The sequence below is a fragment of the Hippopotamus amphibius genome, chromosome 4 (assembly GCF_030028045.1).
Source record: "Hippopotamus amphibius kiboko isolate mHipAmp2 chromosome 4, mHipAmp2.hap2, whole genome shotgun sequence".
Classification (NCBI taxonomy): domain Eukaryota; kingdom Metazoa; phylum Chordata; class Mammalia; order Artiodactyla; family Hippopotamidae; genus Hippopotamus; species Hippopotamus amphibius.
The window spans coordinates 33,956,624-33,977,006 of NC_080189.1; the positions used below are offsets into that span (position 1 = coordinate 33,956,624).

The following is a 20,383-nucleotide window of genomic DNA, read 5'->3' on the forward strand; positions in this document are numbered from 1 at the left end:
GACTGGGACTCAGCACGCGCTTGCTAACATCATTACATAGTTCAGTTAAAAATATGTCCCTGATACAATTAACATGCTCTCTCTGGTTCCATCTGTAGCAGCCCACAGAGGAGTCTCTACCCATAACTGCTGACAGAAATGTTCAGACTTCACCATGCATGCAAGAACGCAATGCAAGAGAAAGAGAAGCAGTAAATATTGGAATAGTGCTTGTTTAATTCCCAAAGTCCAGAGAACAGATTCCATTCATCCATAGGATGATAATAAAGTTCTGTGTGGGAGATAAACATAAAAAATAATGCTTACTACCATCAAGGACTTCTCAAATCATGCTCTAATCTTTTTTTCAGTCTTCCCTCTCACCATTCCCTATCAAACCTTTCTATCTCAGTGATACTTATTTCTTGCCTTTTCATACTCAGTTACTCCTCCAGAATGCCCACCCCATCACTCATAGGATTGAATGGTTTAAAAATGTATAGAACGGCTATTATGCATTAGTCCTTGCACAAGGTCCTGGGTTACAAAAACCTTGCACAAGGTCCTGGGTTACAAAAAAAGATATAGTTTATGACCTAAAGGGGCTTATAGGTTAAAAGGGCACTGAACCACTGCCTGGTATCCAGATGAAGAAGCAAGCTCCTTAGATAGAAAAGATGTACTGAGAGAACCACAGACTTTCCCTTTGTCACAGTCCTCAAGGAAAAAGAGAACTTAATTCTCAGAAAAACCAAAAGGCTCTAAAGTCATAGGGTTTTTAATCACATGGAAGAAAGTATTTTTCTACATCCAACTTACTTAACTCTGAAAACCTTTTTTTTTTCCCTAAAATTAAAAACACATAGAGGGACTTCCCTGGTGGCACAGTAGTTAAGAATCCGCCTGCCAATGCAGGGGATATGCGTTCGAGCCCTGGTGCAGGAAGATCCCACATGCCGCGGAGCAACTAAGCCCATATGCCACAACTACTGAGCCTGTGCTCTACAACCCGTGAGCCACAACTACTGAGCCCACGTGCCGCAACTACTGAAGCCCACGCACCTAGAGCCTGTGCTATACAAGAGAAGCCATTGCACTGAGAAGTCCGCATTATCACAACAAAGTGTAGCCCCCACTCACCACAACTGGAGAAAGCCCATGCCCAGCAACGAAGACCCAGTGCAAAAAAAAATTAAAAATAAATAAAAATAAAATTTAAAAAAATACATAGAATCTCCACTCCAGGGCCTTCAAATATATACATAACTAATTTATAGCCTAGGAAGATGTATTATACCAATAAGTTACCACCTCTTTCCAGGACCTAAAAATGCAATAATGACAGTAATACTACTACAAATAGCAGCACCAGCAACTTGTGTCAGAGCTATAAGCTTTTCATCATTGAGACTTTCTATAAAAAGGCTTAGAGCTCAATTCATCTATATTCCTTACATAAGTTCGTGAGGGTCACAGAGTAGGTCCTTTTTGTAGAAGTAAAGAGTAAAGCATAGAAAAGCTATATAACTTCCCCAAGGTAAAAATGTAAACGACATTAAGGTCTGGTATCCAGACTGCCTAACAATTACCCACAATATACAACAGACCTGTTACCCTGCAACATCATATTTTAAAAATCCTGTGATTACTTCAGTTAAATTTTCTACTAGAGAAACAGTTTTGAAAACTCCTCTAGGGAAATGTTAGGCACTTTGAAATAATACTTTTAAACACTTTAGCTCCAAAGTACAACAGAGAAGGGCCCAAATGTTTCATGAGATGTATTATGACAATCAAGATTAACCCCAAGCCAGTCAATTTCTGTCATGTGATTCTGCATATATTTATTAGCTTTGCTATCTCAGAAATGAATACCCAATTCTCTACATCAAACAGGTCAATCTTAAGCAATCAGTAAGAGTAACAAAATACCCATTTTCTTAAATAACTCAGTTTTAACTGTTTTCATAACTTTTTGAAATAATTATTTTGAAAAGATTACTAGAAGTAAAGGCACAAAGTAACATGTAGGTAGCTTTCAATTCAACAAATATATTACTCTCTCAAATTCTTTTATGGAATGAAAAAAGGTGTAAATAATTACGAGTTTTAAGACCATTTTTATTGATCTGCTTTATTTAAGATAGTGTACAACTTTCTTCAAGAATATTGCTAAAATGCCTAAATCTCTGTCTCTCCCACACATTTCTCATTGGTCATTTCTGATCTAAGTCAATCAACTCTACCAAATAATGTGAAAACTATGAAATAAGTTTATTAAATAAATGTTCACCAGGGGCCAAAAGTGTTTTTGAGGCATTTTCACCATTCAACTGGAGAGCTGATCCATCCTAGAACACAAATTTTAGTAGCAAATGATTTTAAAAGATGTAATAAGAATTGGCTAAGAGAATCATTTTCAACACATAAAAAGATTTTGGCAAATATAAACTGAGTTTCCCTGATTGAGACTATTAGAGAGCAACTCTAAAGGTCCTGGACATGCAGCAACTTGCAATTTGCTGACGGATATATTTGAAATGCAAGCTCTGAAAGGCCTGCTCTTAGAATATATCCTTACAACCTACCTGAGTTTCTTCATCTCCATTGCTTTTCTTTATTAGCTGTATTTAATCAGTGATTGAACTGCCTCTAGTAATGTAATGAATCTTAATTTAGAATTCCAGGTGAAACTCATTAAAAGTTTTATATAAAAATACAGAGTGAGGTAAGTCAGGAAGAGAAGAACAAATACCATATGCTAACACACACACATGGAATCTAAAAAAATGGTATTGATGAACTCAGTGGCAGAGGCAGAATAAAGATGCAGAGGTAGAGAACAGACTTGAGGACATGAGGAGGTGGGGTAGGAGAAGCTGGAACAAAGTAAAAGAGTAGTATTGACATTGATACTCTACCATATGTAAAATAGCTAGCTAGTGGGAAGCAACTGCCTAACACAGGGAAATCAACTCAATGAGTGCTGATGACCTGGAGGGGTGGGATAGGGAGGGTGGAAGGGATGCTCAGGAGGGAGGCTCAAGAGGGAGGGGATATGGGGATATATGTATAAATATGGCTGATTCACTGTGTTGTAGAGCGGAAACTGGCACAACAGTAAAAAGCTATTATACTCCAAAAAAGATTTAAAAAATGTATGATATATATTTATCTTATATAGATTGAGATTAAAGTGAGATGATTTGCAACAGGAAGCCAAGAGACTATAATCAGAGTTTGTCTAAAGATCCAGTTCTGTGCAAGAGGCTATTAAACTGTCTCAGAGAATTTAAACTTGACTTTGGCAAGGATACTTCTTATATGATGGAGCACCCTGCACTTTTCTAAATACCTTGAAGAAGAACACTCCAAACTTTGTCTTTATGGCATCTTATTTGAGAACAGGGCAAATTATCAAATAGATGTTCCCATGAACCCAAATTCAGAATGTTACTGGACCCTGAGAATCCCTTCCCTTAAGACAAGGAGAAGTTGGACACATTTTAAATCCGTATTTATCATTAGTTCATAAATTAAATTGCACTAAGAAATGGCAGCAAGAAACATGGTGACATGCAAAATATATCGGCAGGGTTTATAAGAAGCTGTATATTTCTGAGAAACATAGCAGTTTAGCTCCCAAATAAATCAAGACAAGTGAAATGTTCATAAATGTTAGCCTAAACCAGATAATCTGAAATTTGGCTAGATTAAAAAGCTGTATAATTAACTACATTTCTCCTCTGGCCCACAGATAAACATCAATGCAAATCTTGAAAGAGTCTGCACTCTGGCCAATTTGCACAGATCCAAATGTTAAACAATGAACGAATAACCTGTCCTGTAACAATCACAGCGTTCTCACTTCCCATTTCTCCACCCCAAATTATTCCTAGGTAGGCCAGGTCTTTCAGCTTTTAATCAAAATAAATGAGTCTTTAAGGAAAGAGCTACACTATGAGTTTTCATATAGTGCAATGTTTATAACTAGTATTTTCTGTTTGGTTTTAGCTTTTTCAATGATTTTTTTCAAATAAGCAATACCATTTAACTGCCTTTGCCAATGTCCATGGGACTTGGTTAGCCATGTTTTATTTCATGTAAGATTCAGCAAAGAGCTGTCTTATGATGCTTCTTTTATGAGGGCAATATATTTTATTATTATTAAAGCAATATAAACTTTAAAACAAATTCCTCTATTTTAAGAAAATGTATTGATTACCCTCAGCTTTGGACCTTCTTTTTCCTCCATACTTAGCTGAAATTAGACTATGAAATAGAAAGTGATTAAGGGTAGAGATAAACAAAGACAATGTACTTTTATAGCATTTTTCTTATTCAAAAATAAAAATCACCACAAGAAAATAGAAGTGGGAAATGGTATTAGTCCCATGGTATCTGGCATTTCCATACCAACATACATGTTTGTTGAGCTGAGTTAGCCAAATATTAGAAACCCAAATGTCAAGGAGAAGTAGGCAGATTGAGCCCTAAATATACTTGGACAAGCTTAATTTCCATTTTCCTAAACCTAACTATTTGAACACTGTTATAAGATCAGATCATAAATGCTGTATCTATTACAGGAAATGAATAGCAACATTGCATGCATAGTAGTAGACACTCAGTAAATACTAATGAAATTGAATTAATAATAATATTCAAAATCTCAGCCTTAGAGGGGTAAAAACTCAGTAGAAATAAAATTGGGAATTTCCATGATCATTACTGTCGAATGTATTTTTATAAAGGGCTGCGATTCTCCCTTCAAAAACTGCTACACCGGCACTAGGAATAGCAACAAGATTTATATAACGCATCAGGCTTATTCAAGGCCTTCACAAAGAGAGACAGTAAAGTAACAGCGACAATAAGGAGAGTTTGAACTCTTCGCCACATTAAGGAATGATGTCAAGAGATTTAAAGTGGGCAGAGAGAATTTTAATGAAAATAAAAATGTACTCACAATTAAAAACGTCCTTAAATGAGACTGCTTTCTGTTTTCAATCTGTTAATTTTCTACAATGTTCTGTGTCATACAAAGACTATAGTAAGTCGGACCAGACAGGAGCACATTTAATCTGTGGGATCTTCCAACAAATGCAAAGTGATGGCAATTAGCCACAACTGCTTATGTGACGATGACTGAATGATCAAGATTCCTCATTAGAATAATATGCCACGTGTTAGGGCAGCTGATTAAAGTAATACCTCACTTTGCTTGGATCTCCTTCTGTTTCTTTCACAAAGTGGTTGAGTTTATAAAGTCCCAGACAAGGTTATTACCTGAATGGTACCATCTCTCACAACTGCACCCTTTGGAATGAAACAAATGTGTACCCAGAGGTGCCCATGACCACTCATGGCTCACTGGCAAAGGGTCTATTATATTAAAAAAGCATTGAATCAACACTAGGAATAAAATATATATACAACGCTCCTTGATGCCTATCACCTGGCTAGACAGTTATGAAATATGAACTGAGTTATTCTAGGGAAGAAAGAAAAAAGATATAACTTAGTCCTTTAATCTCTTCTTCTTCATCCTTCAAGTCTCAGAACTGGTACCTCTCCTTCAAGAAGCAAACTTCTTCCCCCAGTTTGGATCAGGAACCCCTCCTTTGTACTCCATAGTACTGCACGGTTCCCTCATATAATCAGAGCACTTAACAGTTTGTCTCCTTCAATAGACACAAGAGTTCGATGGGGACAAGGACTTGGACATTTTTTAAAATCATAATATTCATAAGAACCTGTACAAGGCCAGATTCTTATTAGAGATTTAGGAAATGTTTACTGAGTTGATGAAGAGATCAAGCTGCGAAGTTATATTCATTCCTCTTCTTTTATGAGTGGAGAAATTACAGGCCTTGTATGTCCTCATTCTTTCATTCACTGAGTTTCAATGACATAGTAGACACTATGCAAAATGCTAGAGATACTGCAGTAAATCAGCAAGCTTAAAAATTTCAGTATAGCTTAATAAATGTTGCTAAAGGTAAAAATACTATGAGTCAACAAAGTACAGCCTATTTTGTACAACTTATCTGAGAGGGCTTCCCAGGAAGTGACATTTGAGTTGGGTTGTGAAAGATGAGCAAACATGGAGGGAGGAAGACAGACTTCTGGGCAGACTTCTGCACAGGGAAAACATGGTGTGTTCAAGAAACAAAAAGGAGGGGAACAAGACTGTGACAGAAGCCAAGGTTGGCAAGACAGAGGCAGCTTATACTGTGCTAAGCAATCTGGAATCTGGGCTTTATCTTTAATGGAATGGGAACTAATGGAGACTTTTAAGCAGAGAAATGATGTGATCAGATCATTAGACATAAGGTTCTACAATTGGCACAGAAGAGAATAGATACATTTCATGAGGTTTGAGACACTAAGGACAAGGGGGCTGGAGACTCACATTGGCACCATGGTCCTAAATGATCATTAGCTAAATCAAATGGAAGAAAAAGTAAAATTAAACAAGATAAACATTTTCTTTCCCTGGGATGCTTATACAGTACTCTACTTCTCTGGTAGAAGTAGTCAATTTCTTGGGAATATAAATTTCATTTTTCTTGGAAGTCTAATCTTTAAATAACATTCTTACTGTCTTATAGTCATAGTAATTTAGTAAGTAAATAATGTTGCAAACTGAAGGACTTCCCATACCTGAGACGCTTTGCCTGTTGGAATCTGAGTCCCCATTACTGGAGTTAGAATTGTTGGAGGAGTTGTTATCAACCCCTCCCAGAAGGGGGCGCAAGTGGCTTACTGAGACTTGTTCAATGAATGATGTTCCATACTTGCGAAAATACCACCATTCAAATATCTAGAACAGAAAAATAAGAAGCACGATTATAATCCTTGTTACCAGCTATGATTTTGTACATGCTCATAAAATATGTTGCATTTACTAACTATATTCACCTTATATACTGATTTAAACATTTTTATTCCAGAAAAAAGTGTTTAATTCTAAAAATTATGAAGTTTAATAAAAGTAAATATCAATTACATTTTAACTTCTCAATGTTGTTTTGTCCACTTAATACTGGCTTTTAAGGAAAATTTATAGCTACAATCACAGTAAAAGAACATTGTTAAGAACTGCTCACTATTATTTTCCTCCAAATTTACATAATATTCTGATAATAAAATCACCATAGCTGAAAAACAATTCCAGAAATGAATACAAACAAGCCACTTTTAGAAGCATGGCTTATAAAATATTCCAATTCTTGGCATTTTATATTCTGATAAAGTCATATCTGCATAAAATTTTTAAGATAGCAAAATCCCATTTTTTTTCAAAAGTATGTCCTTAGAGAAATCCAGCTTTACAGAAAGAGTAAAAGTCATCCTGCTTCAGGTATCCATCACATCCAAATGCTGAGTGACTCAGTAATGTCTCACCTGCTGAGATGTGCTTTGTAAACACTAGTATCTGTTGCACACCATTAATGTTGTCTAGCTCACAAGCTTACCAGTTGTTATGTGCAGTTTGCAAAGGAGAAAAGAAATAACTTTCATTAATAAAAGGAAAGAATAAGATGGTGGAGTAGGAGGAAGTGTGCTCACTCCCTCTTGCAAGAACACTGAATTACAACTAAATGCTGAAAAATCATCAACAGAAAGACACTGGAGCTCACCAAAAAAGACACCCCACATCCAGAGACAAAGGAGAAGCTGCAATGAGATGGTAGGAGGGGTGCAATCGTGTTAAAATCAAATCCCATAAATGCTGGGTGGGTGACTCACAAGCTGGAGAACAGTTATACTGCAGAAGTCCACCCACTAAAGTGAGGGTTCTGAGCCCCACGTCAGGCTTCCCAACCTGGGAGTCCAGCAACAGGAGGAGGAATCCCCAGAGAATCAGACTTTGAAAGCCAGCGGGATTTGATTGCAGGACCTCCACAGGACTGGGGGAAACAGAGACTCCATTTCTGGATGGCACATAAAAAAGTGTGTTCACCAGGACCCAGGGGGAAGGAGCAGTAATCTCATAGGAGACTGAACCAGACCTACCTGATGGTGTTGGGGGGTTGCCTGAAGAGGTGGGGGGCGGCTGTGGCTCACTGAAGAGACACAGGCACTGGCAGCAGGGGTTCTGGGAAGTGCTCATTGGCGTGAACCCTCCCAGAATCCACCATTAGCCCCAACAAAGAGCCTGTAAGCTCCACTGCTAAGTAGCCTCAGGCCAAACAACCAACAAGGTGGGAACATAGCCCCACCCATTAGCAGACAAGCAGATTAAAGTTTTACTGAGCTCCACCCACCAAATCAGATTAAAATCTTGCTGAACTCCACCCACCCAGCCCTACCCACCATCAGTCCCTCCCATCAGGAAGCACCCACGAGCCTCCTAGATAGCTTCCTCCACAAGAGGGCAGATAGCAGGATCAAGCAGTATCAGCAGTATTTCGTCTTGTGGAACTGAAAACCACAGCCACAGAAAGACAGAGAAAATGAAAAGGCAAAAGACATTGTATCAGATGAAGGGACAAGCTAAAACCCCAGAAAAACAACTAAATGAAGAGGAGATAGGCACCCTTCCAGGAAAAGAATTCAGAATAATGATAGTGAAGGTGATCCAGGACTTTGAAAAAAGACTGCATGCAAAGATCGAAAAGTTGCAAGAAAAGTTCACCAAAGACCTAGAAGAATTAAAGAGCAAACAAACAGAGATATGCAACACAATAACTGAAATGAAAAATACACTAGAAGGAACCAACAGCAGATTAACTGAGGCAGAAGGACGAATAAGTGACCTGGAAGACAGAATGGTGAAAATCACTGATGCAGAAAAGAATAAGGAAAAAAGAATGAAGAGAACTGAGGACAGCCTAAGAGACCTCTGGGACAATGTTAAACGCACCAACATTCGTATTATAGGGGTCCCAGAAGGAGATGAGAGAGAGAAAGGACCTGAGAAAATATTGGAAGAGATTATAGTTGAAAACTTCCCTAATGTGGCTAAGCAAACAGCTACCCAAGTCCAGGAAGTGCAGAGAATCCCAGGCAGGAGAAACCCAAGGAGAAACACGCCAAGACATATAGTAGCCAAAATGACAAAAATTAAAGACAGAGAAATGTTATTAAAAGCAGCAAGGGAAAAACGACAAATAACATACAAGGGAACTCCCATCAAGTTAAAAGCTGATTTCTCAGCAGAAACTCTGCAAGCCAGAAGGGAGTGGCACCATATATTGAAAGTGATGAAAGGGAAGAACCTACAACCAAGAATACTCTACCCAGCAAGGATCTCATTCAGATTCGATGGAGAAATCAAAAGCTTTACAGACAAGCAAAAGCTAAGAGAATTCAGCACCACCAAACCAGCCCTACAACAAATGCTAAAGGAACTTCTCTAAGCGAGAAACATATGAAAAGAAAAGGACCTACAAAAACAAACACAAAACAATTAAGAAAATGGTAATAGGAACACACATATCGATAATTACCTTGAATGTAAATGGACTAAATGCACAACCAAAAGACACAGACTGGCTGAATGGACACAAAAACAAGACCCATATATATGCTGTCTCCAAGAGAACCACTTCAGACCTAGGGACACATACAGATGGAAAGAGAGGGGATGGAAAAAGATATTCCATGCAAATGGAAATCAAAAGAAAGCTGGAGTAGCAATATTCATATCAGATAAAATAGACTTTAAAATAAAAAATGTTACAAGAGACAAGAAAGGACACTACATAAAGATCAAAAGATCAATCTAAGAAGAGGAGATAACGATTATAAATATATATGCATCCAATATAGGAGGCACCTCAATACATAAGGCAAATGCTAACAACTATGAAAGAGGAAATGCAAGGCAGAGATAGAGACACAGATGTAGAGAACAAACACATGGACACCAAGTGGGGAAAGTGGGGAGGGTTGGAGGGGGGGAAGAATTGGGAGATTGGGATACCAAATCGTACACTCTAAATATATGCTGTTTATTGTCTATTAACTGTATCTCAATAAAAGTTCTTTAAAAAAATTAAATAAATTTAAAAAAAGGAAAGAAGCAATGATATACTCATACAACTAGACTGAAATCAGGACTCCTAAGCATGGGGAAAACAAGCAAACTCCCCTAATCCTTCTACCTGCCCCCCAACCCCAACCCCTCTCCGAGCACTTTCCCACCACTGTTTGAAACTGCTCTCCCCACATCCTTTCCTGGCCTCCCTGTCTGATTTGGGATTTGTTCCTTAAGCAGTCATAAATCACTACACAGAAGAAATTTAAGAATCAACTATATCCCAGAGTCTCCTAGGATAACTACACTGTATTTTTATAATATAATATAGAATGTGGAACTAACAGAATTAATTACCTTTATCCTTACTTATTTCATGAAAACAATCTGTGGAATAGACTTTGGGCTATCATTTAAAAATAGATACTTCTCTGTTTTGCCCTACCAAAAATTTCCTTAAAAGGACATCTACAAATGACCAGAAGGAACTATTAATCAAACCAAATGTTTGCAATCCTGAAATAGGAAAACTTGGTTTAATTCCAAGGAGTAACCCCTTTTGACTACATGAATTTTCACACGTTAAAACATTTAACTTGACTGGGAAGACAGGGAGAATACGATATGAAAGCTAAGAAGGGATGGGACCAGTCTGTAACGTCTGGAATGCTAGGAATAAGAGATCTTGCTTGAAGAAGGCAAAAAGTTCAAGAATGGCAAATTTATGCACCATAGATCTGGAAGGGAATTCATAACCTCAAGTGAGTTACTGAATCTATTTTAACATCAGTTTTTTCAACTGTAAAGCAGAAATCATATTTGTTATTTACCCTTGAGGGTTTTCAATTTCACAATCATGGAAAACACCAAGACTGTAACCCCATGTAAAAGACCTAGCTCAGTGCCTGCTGCATAGTTTGTTCTCAAAAGTACTAGCAAAGCTATCATTTATTACATCGATGCTGTACATATCTCCCATAGTCAGCACACCTCACATACTGCTATGATGCACCCCTCTTGTCGCCAGTCTACACTTCAGGCTAGTACAGCATCTTGTCAGTTACTAAACAGTTGGCTGACAGCCCTGGTAATCATTGTGAAAAAGGAGACTGCTCATCATATGGTCCTGATCACCCAAAAAAGATTTGTGGCTTTGCCTTTATTAGAAAAGAAGGGGACTTCCTAGGTAGCGCAGTGGTTAAGAATCCACCTGCCAATGCAGGGGACACGGGTTCGAGCCCTGCTCTGGGAAGATTGCACATGCCGCGGAGCAACTAAGCCCATGCGCCACAACGATTGAGCCTGAGCCCGTGAGCCACAACTATTGAGCCTGTGTGCCACAACTACTGAAGCCCACATGACTAAAGCTCATGCTCCACAACAAGAGAAGCCACTACAATGAGCCCTCGCACCACAATGAAGAGTAGCCCCCGCTCATAGCGACTAGAGAAAGCCTGTGTGCAGCAACAAACACCCAATGCAGCCAATAAATAAATAAATAAATAACAACTTTATTTAAAAAAGAAAGAAAGAAAAGAAAAGAGGGCAGGCTCCAAAGGATCCAGAACAATGGGTACAGAACTGGCAATGGCTCTCAAGCACTTGGGGGCGAGAACTTTCTTTGCCCCAAGTCTGTACTCTGCTTTCTATATTATGCTGCTTGGGCACCTGCCAGGCCTTCACTCATTCAGTTACACAGCACTAAACTTCCACACCAAGCATGGGCTGTGCTCCAGGGTCACAGAGCACAGAGGTGGCCCCTGCCACTACCAGTGCACACCACAGACCCACAATGCCTCTCACAGGCTGCTCCCACCACACACATACACACACACAAAACCACTTTTGAACTCTTTCAGGTTTCTCAGTTTCTCTAGCAGAATCAGAGAACGTCAGCACTAAAAGGGACCCTAAAGGACCATGAACGGTTTCATTTAGAGGTGAGGAATGAGGGCTACATGTTAAGGGGTGGTGACCTGACGAAAGTCACATAGCTAATTAAGTACCTATTTAGCCTGAAGCCCCAGCTCTTGTGCCACTAATCTTACTAGGGCCCTAAAACAAGACATGTTTTTATAACTCTCTTGCTCATTTAAACAAACAGACAGAGGTAGCCTATCATTTCCCTTTTCAAATCTTCACTTCTGAATGCCCTTCAATTCTACTGTCTCTTTTTGTTTTTTTAGCTATCAAAACTAATCCAGAATTAGCCTATCAAATGGGACTGGATAATACATCCTAAGGTATAAATGACTCATATTAATGGAGTATTTGCATTATAATAGGAGACAGACCTTTCACCCAGTATTTCTAATGGAAAAATAACAGACCTCAGTAAAGACTGGGTTATTCTTGCAGCTGCTAGGGAGGCAAAGGAGGGTCTTCTAACACCTGTCCTATCAGAGCAGTAGATAGCTTCTTAACCAAAACAGTCCTTTATACTAGCGTCCCCAGTACCCTGGGGCAGATGCTCCAATATGAATTAAACGCACAACTACTAAAAGGAAGTAGGAAAGGACTTGAAGCATTCTTAAACTTCAAACCAAATCTTCTAATCTGGGGTATTAGCATAATAATCTGTCCCATATTCTGAAACATGACAGGCTTTGGGCCAGCACCTCACAGTATTTTAAAGAGCTGCACAGATCCAAATGGGCAGATGGTGTTATTTAACACGCACATATTTGGTGTCACTTTGAATTATTCTCCCTGGAGCATAACCTACAATGTAAACAGCAAAGCTCTCATAAACAAATTTCGATTTTAAAATTAGCCCTTAGACATGCTAGTAGCTTAATGGAGTTGCCACAGTGGAACAAAACAGTTTTTAATATGACAAATAACCATAAAATCAGAATATAAATTTACACATTTCATAGTCCTTAAAATGTAATCTCTCTACCCCAAGAATTATACAGATCAAGTAAGATGAGAACTAAAAAGCACCAATTAGGCTTGTCATTTAGGAAGTCAACAATGACCCTACCATCTAGCTGAAAGGTCAAGGCCATATTATATTTCATGATAGCCAAGTTGTGTGTCTTGGTTGGTACTCTTGATTCTCTAGGGCTCAGTTACCTAATATGTAAAATAAGGTTACTCAGTTAATGTTGGATGGATGGATGGATGAATGGAGGGAGGGATGGATGGATGGAAGGATGGATGGTTTGAAGAATGAATGGATGGATGGCTGAAAGGTTGAATGGATGGATGATAAGGGCTTGCCTGGTGATTTAATGGGATACTGTTTAAATAAACAGCAGGACCAATGAAAGGTTTTGTGTTCATTTTGTTTGTTATAACAAAAATAGAAACCTATACATATCTGTGGAAGAGGAAAGAATCTAGTGGAAAGAGAGAAACTGAAGTGCAAAAGAGTACAAATGACCAAGAGGCATGACACCAAGAGCCCAAGAAGAACATTTACCCTGCCTTAAAAAGCATCATTTTTTGCTCTAAGACAGGATGAAAGGGAAGCATGAATGAATAGAAGAATACTTTCTATTTTGGAAAATAGGGTGTAAGATAAGCTGTTTCACAGGTAAGAAGGCAACAAACGGATAAAAAGTAGATGACATTTATCTCAGAGGAGATGCAGGTAAGGGTTATTGTCTGAGAACAAGGGAAGTGGGGATGGAACTGGGAACGTTAGGGTCAAAGAAATGGTTTGAATCTATACCTTGCAGGACAGAAGGGCCACAAGCTATCCTCAGGACCCACATCATATTTAAAACAAAGACTCATTTGTCAAGAACCCAGTTACCTAGGCCTTGTAAACTTCTCCATTATTATATGACAGAAACAGAGGGGATGATCAAGGAGCACTGGGGCTGTGGGCTAGGGATGGAGATTCAGGTTTGCAGCTGGCCTAAGGTGCAAACTTATCTCATCGTCACCTGCAGGGAAGGAACAAAAATCTGGCAAAGGGTTAACAAACAAGGCCCTTCCATCTTTCGTGCAGACCTAAAAGCTGATTCTTTCCTAAAGATGCCTAGATGCTTCCTATCCAACAAGAGCTCCTCTTCTTGAATTGCATGTTCTATATATAAAACACTGCACTTCATGAATCAGGGACTTCCCCATACCATATATCATACTCAAAAACGCTTCAAGATTTCCACATAGCACCATTGTAATTCCACACCAATTCCATTAAACCCATGGGAAACACAAAGATGTCACAGTATGAAATTGGCTATGTGTTTCCCAAGGATTAAAGTAGATGCTGATATCACAGGATAGGCACAGGCATGGTGGAGACTGAAGAGGAAATATGAAACTCTGGCAGTCTACTCCTAAACAGACTGCCAAACTGACACCTGCTCTAAGTCTTCAGAAATATATCTAGTGGTAAACAGTTTTTTGGCAAGAGGGGATCTTCTAGGCTTAACGAAGATAAACCAAGGCAGTTGGCATGGGTTATAGATAGCCCTAACCTTTTTAGTTTCCTGTTAGAATTCTCGAGTATATCCTTTCCTCCACACCACTAACCCTTTCAAAGTCCCTCCCAATTCCTCATGACAGAATTTTCTTTTTTTTCTTTTCTTTCTTTTCTTTCCTTTCTCTTTCTTTTTCTTTCTTTCTTTTTCTTTCTTTCTTTCTTTCTTTCTTTCCTTTCTTTCTTTCTTTCTCTCTCCTCTCTCTCTCTCTCTCCTCTCTCTCTCTCTCTCTTCTCTCTCTCTCTCTCTCTCCCCACCCCCCTTTCTTTTTTTCTTTCTTCTCCTGGCTCCTGCCTATTTTGTTTAGGAATACTGAAGAGTTACAGAGTGGGTTTTGGCCTCCTGCCTCCTTGGTCCCAGCCAATCCCCCCTCAGCCATCTGTTCCCCTAACCAGTTGAGGGGGGTGTGTAAAGAACTGGTCTTCATGTCCTTCCATCCCCTTTCCTGGCCACCTATTGCCAAGGCTTTAAGAAAAGAGAGGAGACAGAGAAGCGAGGTTCTCTTCAAGGTCAACAGCCAGTGATCCATCCCAACCTCAGTGTCTGCATGTTCACTGGATGAGACATTTCCACTGCAGCATTAATGACTATGGCCGGGATGGGAGGATCACTCTCCTGGGGTGAAGTCATGGGACCACTGACAACTGGGAGATGCCAGGCTGTGCCACGGCGCCCCTAACTCTGTCAGCTCATCCTAGGGAGCAGCTTTCTTCCAGGCCCTTCCCCTAGGCACTCTGATTCAGTTGGTCTGCGGTGGTGCTCAGAATCCATCACTTTAAACAAGCTCCTCAGATAATCCTGACACAGTCATTTGATTCATTCACTCACTGACCCTATGTGCATTCAACAAATATTTCTTAAGAGTTTACCCACGCATTATACAGTTGGACACAACACAGATACATTCCCAGCCTTTGTGAAGCTTCCATCACAGAGAGGATAAGATCATAAGGGTCACAAATGAAATTATAAATTGTGGTAAGTGATGGTCCATGTTCCAGACTGACCAAATCTGACCTAATCCATGGCTGATTGAAAAAAGAAAAAATATTCCCTCCAGAAACATTTGTAGTCTCCCTTCCTCCCCCTTTCTTTTCTCTTTTCGTTTTTTTCTTTTCTTCTCTTTTTCTTTTCCTTCTCTCCTCTTCACATTCTTATCTACCTGACCCATTTCTGTGGGTCTGTTTAAAGGAATACATCAACCACTAGACACTGCTGCTACCCATCTTCCTACTCAACATGTTTATGAGAGGCAGAATGATGCTGGGACAAAGCAGTGGAAATTTAAATTTGAGTCTTCCCGATACCTTACCCAGCAACATGACCCAGGCAAGTCATAAGCTTTCTGGGTGCCTATTCCTTAGATCTTTGCTGACCTAAACTGGATGGCTCCTGAGGGTTCTTTCCTCTAGCCCTGCAATTGCATGATTTTCAGGTCCAGGGGAGGTCAAGTTCTTTAGATGAATGAAAAAGAGTTGCAAGAAGCCATAACAATCTTCTAGTCCCACTCTCTTACTTTTGAACAGGAGAGCATAGAGGGCATGATCAGACAGATCCAAATTCAAATCTCACCAACTGTCTGCTATATATCCCTGGCCAAATTATTTAAATTTTGTGTCCGTTTATACCCTGCATAAAGACATTGGTTATCTCAACCACTTAGCATTTCAATGAAATGAGAATTAGAATTCACTTAGAATTAAATGAAATAATATATTCAAAGTGCTTAAAACAGTACCTGGCATAAAGTGGAAAACACAATAAAAGGACCTTTTGTTACAACTGATTCGTATCTCATTGTCATCTCTTCTACCGCTTTCCTGAAAACAATTTTTTTATACCTAATCCCTGAATTAATTCTTTTATTTACTATTTTAATTTTTTTTTATTCTTGATTCTCATTTTTAGAAATTATGCTTTGGCTGCCTTTCCCCATATATCTCTACTTAACATGCATGTATAACATGTAGGTGTGGGATCATGTTTATACACGTTAATGGGGATACAGGCACCTATGTATAAATGTAAATACAGCAGCATTATCTCCATGCTACCAACATTTTAAGAAAATTAAGGGGAGCATTTTCTCCACATATCCACCTTACCATTCTCAAAATCAAAAATAAAACCCAGAAATTTTTTTCCATAGAAACAAACATTGCCCACAGAGGCTACATCAAGCAGACTGGGCATGTCTTTCCTAGAGCAGATAAAAGACTAAATTGGTGGGTTTGGACTGTGACAACAGGTGTGGTTCCAATGGCTGGAACTGGGTTGAGATAGGAAGGCTTGTGCCAAGTGGGCAGAGGGGCAGCTTGAAGTTAAGCAAGGGAGAGAGGTGCCTGGAGGGGATATGGGCCCAGGAAACATAAGGGAAGAATGAGAAGTAGGTGGCATAACAAACACATTGCTGGCTTTCAACCTGTGAAATTAAGAACTAGCAGCAATTTCTAGTAAAATACACACTGCTGAGCGCTCATTTTATTTTTTTTAATAAATTTATTTATTTATTGGCTGTGTTGGATCTTCGTTGCTGTGCACGGGCTTTCTCTAGTTTCGGCAAGCGGGGGCTACTCTTTGTTGTGGTGCACGGGCTCCTCATTGCCGTGGCTTCTCTTGTTGCGGAGCACGGGCTCTAGATGCATAGGCTTCAGTAGTTGCAGCACATGGGCTCAATAGTTGTGGCTCACGGGCTCTAAAGCACAGGCTCAATACGTGTGGCACACGGGCTTAGTTGCTCCGTGGCATGTAGGATCTTCCTGGACCAGGGATCGAACCCCTGTCCCCTGCATTGGCAGGCAGATTCTTAACCACTGCACCACCAGGGAAGCCCTAGTCCTCCCTTATTTTTAAACACATTAGTTTAAAAGACAGCAGCATTTGCCAGACACATTTTATTTCTATGTATGTTTGTTCAGTTAACTGATTTTTCCTTCATAGGGGAAATAGCGGGGGGCGGGGGGGGGTGTTTGTGTTTACCTCTCTTCGCCTAAGATATACAGTGCATGATCACTTCAGTCTCCAGCATAGGAATCCTGAGGTCCCCAAACAACCAATTTCCTCAGGGGCAGCCCTGCACTTTCAGTGTTCACTGCCTAGCTCCCTCGACATTGCTCAGGGGAGAATAGTTAGGTAATTGTCTCTCTGGTGCCAGGAAACAAACCACTAAGTAGTTCTATGCACACAGCTATTTTGCAAAGCACTTGATCCTTTACCTCAATGCTGCCTCTCCATGAAACGCACTTGGCAGAAAAGAACAACACTGGCTGAACAGAAACCTCAGCCCTGGGTGCATTTCAAGGACTAGCAAAGCTGAGTCCCCAAGAGCTGGATAACACCAGTGTCAACAATCTCTAAAGCAGGACCTAAAGCTAACAAGAGCTATTCTCACATGGTAGTGACTTTGCCCTCAGTACAGACCAAGCATTTTCGAGAAGGCCTTTCAAAATCTTCACATCAGAGGTTTTCCTTTGCTCGGAGTTTTTACATCAGTCAGGAGTATCCTCTGCTTCCTAGGAATGCAGCAAGACAAATATATCATAAAACAACACGGCAGTGATCATCAGGCTTCAGCAGCTACACTTCACACACAGGGAGAGTGGTCATGGTCTAAGAAAACCCCTGATCTGGAGGAGAAGAGAAGCAAGGAGATGCGATGTCACCACCTCTGAGTGAGCAGGGAAAACGACTGTTGGGCTTAGCTCACCGGAATGAAAAGGAATAACCCGCATTCTGGTAATTAATTTACAGCCTAGTGAACACACACCAAGATACTACTGGAATAAAATCCAGACCTGCCATTTGTTCAGCAAGCTAGAAAAACAGTTAAGACTTAACCAGGGAAGCGGTGCAATGAGTGATAAAAGCACAGGCTCTAGTGCAAGCCTGCCTGGGTTGAAATCCTGCTCCACCACTTGCCAGCTATGTGACCCAAGGCAGGTTACTTCCTACCCAGCTTATGTATTAGTAAGATGGAAACGACACTAGCAGTTACCTCGTTGTATTGTTTCTTGTCCATGTCTCTATAATAATTAGTAATCACAGTATTATGTATAGAGGGAAAAAAGCTTTTCAAAACCTCTTTCTCCTTAAAGGTCCTTAATATAAATTTAATTATATTAGAGTGATTCCACAAGTTTAGATGGCTCCTTCCCTTTTAAAAAAAAAAAAAAAAATTATTTATTTATTTTTGGCTGCATTGGGTCTTTGTTGCTGTGTGTGGGCTTTCTCTAGTTGTGGCAACTGGGGCCTGCTCTTCGTTGCAGTGTGGGCTTCTCATTGTGGTGGCTTCTCTTGTTGCAGAGCATGGGCTCTAGGTGTGTGGCTTCAGTAGTTGCAGCATGTGGGCTCAGTAGTTGTGGCTCTTGGGCTCTAGAGCACAGGCTCAGCAGTTGTGGTACAGGGCTTAGTTGCTCCATGGCTTGTGGGATCTTCCCAGCCCGGGGATCGAACCCATGTCCCCTGCATTGGCAGGCGGATTCTTAACCACTGCGCCACTAGGGAAGTCCCCCCACCCTTTTTTTAGAAGCTATTATTTCTTTTTTTTAAATTTTATTTATTTATTTATTTTGGCTCCATTGGTCTTTGTTGCTGCGCGGGCTTTCTCTAGTTGCGACCAGCAGGGGCTACTCTTCATTGCAGTGTGCAGGCTTTTCGTTGTGGTGGCTTCCCTTGCTGTGAGTACAGGCTCTAGGTGCATGGGCTTCAGTAGCTGTGGCTCACAGGCTCCAGAGCGCAGGCTCAGTAGTTGTGGTGTGTGAACTTAGGTGCTCTGCGGCATATGGGATCTTCCCGGCCTAGGGATCAAACCTGTATCCCCTGCATTGGTAGGCGGATTCTTAACCACTGCACCAGAAGGGAAATCCCTAGATGGACCCCTTTAAGGTCACTTAAAGAAAACAGGTGTTATAACTTATTACACCTATAATTATTTTAGAGCAAAAGGCAACAGAGCCTTAGGAGTGAATGTCATATTGCTTTTTGCCTATTTGGGATTTTTTTTCAAGGAAGCAACAGGGACGTGTATGCAATTTTAAAAGAAAAGGAGATGAAGGGGTAAAAAGCTTAGAAATGCCACATCCATGTCAATACATTTAAAGAAACTGAGCTATATTTCTACTGATCTTGATTATGTTCAATAATTCGTTTTGAAAAGGGTAACGAAAAGCATTTTAGTTTGAGTCACACCTACTTTACAGTATCTTCGACATTAGAATTTGACACACAATAATCTGTATCTTCCTTTATTTTCCATTTTGTTTACATTTTGTTTTTCCCTTCAACAAAAGCAGTATACAATTGTTTAAAAAAAATCTTTTTTCAAATATTTTAAAAATATATAACCTGGACAGTGAAAGGTCTCCATCAGTTCCCTACCCAACATATACACACACGCAATCACTGTAAGCTGCTGGTGTATACTCTTCTAGAATTTTTTTCTATATATGTATATAAAACATATATATTTAGTAATCAGCATGTTTTTAAATAGGAAGGATTCCACCACTTACCAAAATAAGTCCTGATATTAGTGAGGAAGTGCCTGTCAGGGCCACGTAGAACTTCGGTGTTAATGTGTTCAAAAACATGCTCACTGGAAAACAAGAGAGAAGGAGAAGAACAGAGAATGCATGAGTATGTCATCAGTAAAACCAACTCTCATTTTTCTTTGTGGTGACATCATTTGTTTCTGATGACAAGAATGATTAGAATCATAGCCAAGTGCCATTAAAATGGTTTGGCATTACACAGGCTCGGAATAGTAGGTTCAAGTTATATATCCTAAAAGAAAACAGCTACATACAAGAAGAAAGAGCAGCTTTTTTGTTTCTGCCTCCCAAAACTACTGTTGTGAATGATTTTCATGGATTTACAGCCACTGAAGAGTCAAATCAAATCTGATTACTAAATTGTTAGAGAGGAACAGAAGGTACCCTCATATGTTTTGGGGGACCCACACATCAGAGTCTTTGATGAA

General features: G+C 39.7%; 1 protein-coding gene across 15 annotated transcripts in view; it reads right to left on the reverse strand.

Moving 5' to 3' along the window:
• Positions 1–20,383, reverse strand: part of ST7 (suppression of tumorigenicity 7) — a 262,062-nt gene that overhangs the window by 113,273 nt on the left and 128,406 nt on the right. For all 15 annotated transcript variants that reach the window (XM_057731593.1, XM_057731583.1, XM_057731580.1 and 12 more), the window contains 2 exons: positions 19,917–19,999; positions 6,646–6,805 (listed from right to left, as the gene is read on the reverse strand). In XM_057731593.1, the coding sequence (XP_057587576.1) occupies positions 6,646–6,805; positions 19,917–19,999 (243 nt within the window). The remainder of the gene's footprint in view (positions 1–6,645; positions 6,806–19,916; positions 20,000–20,383) is intronic.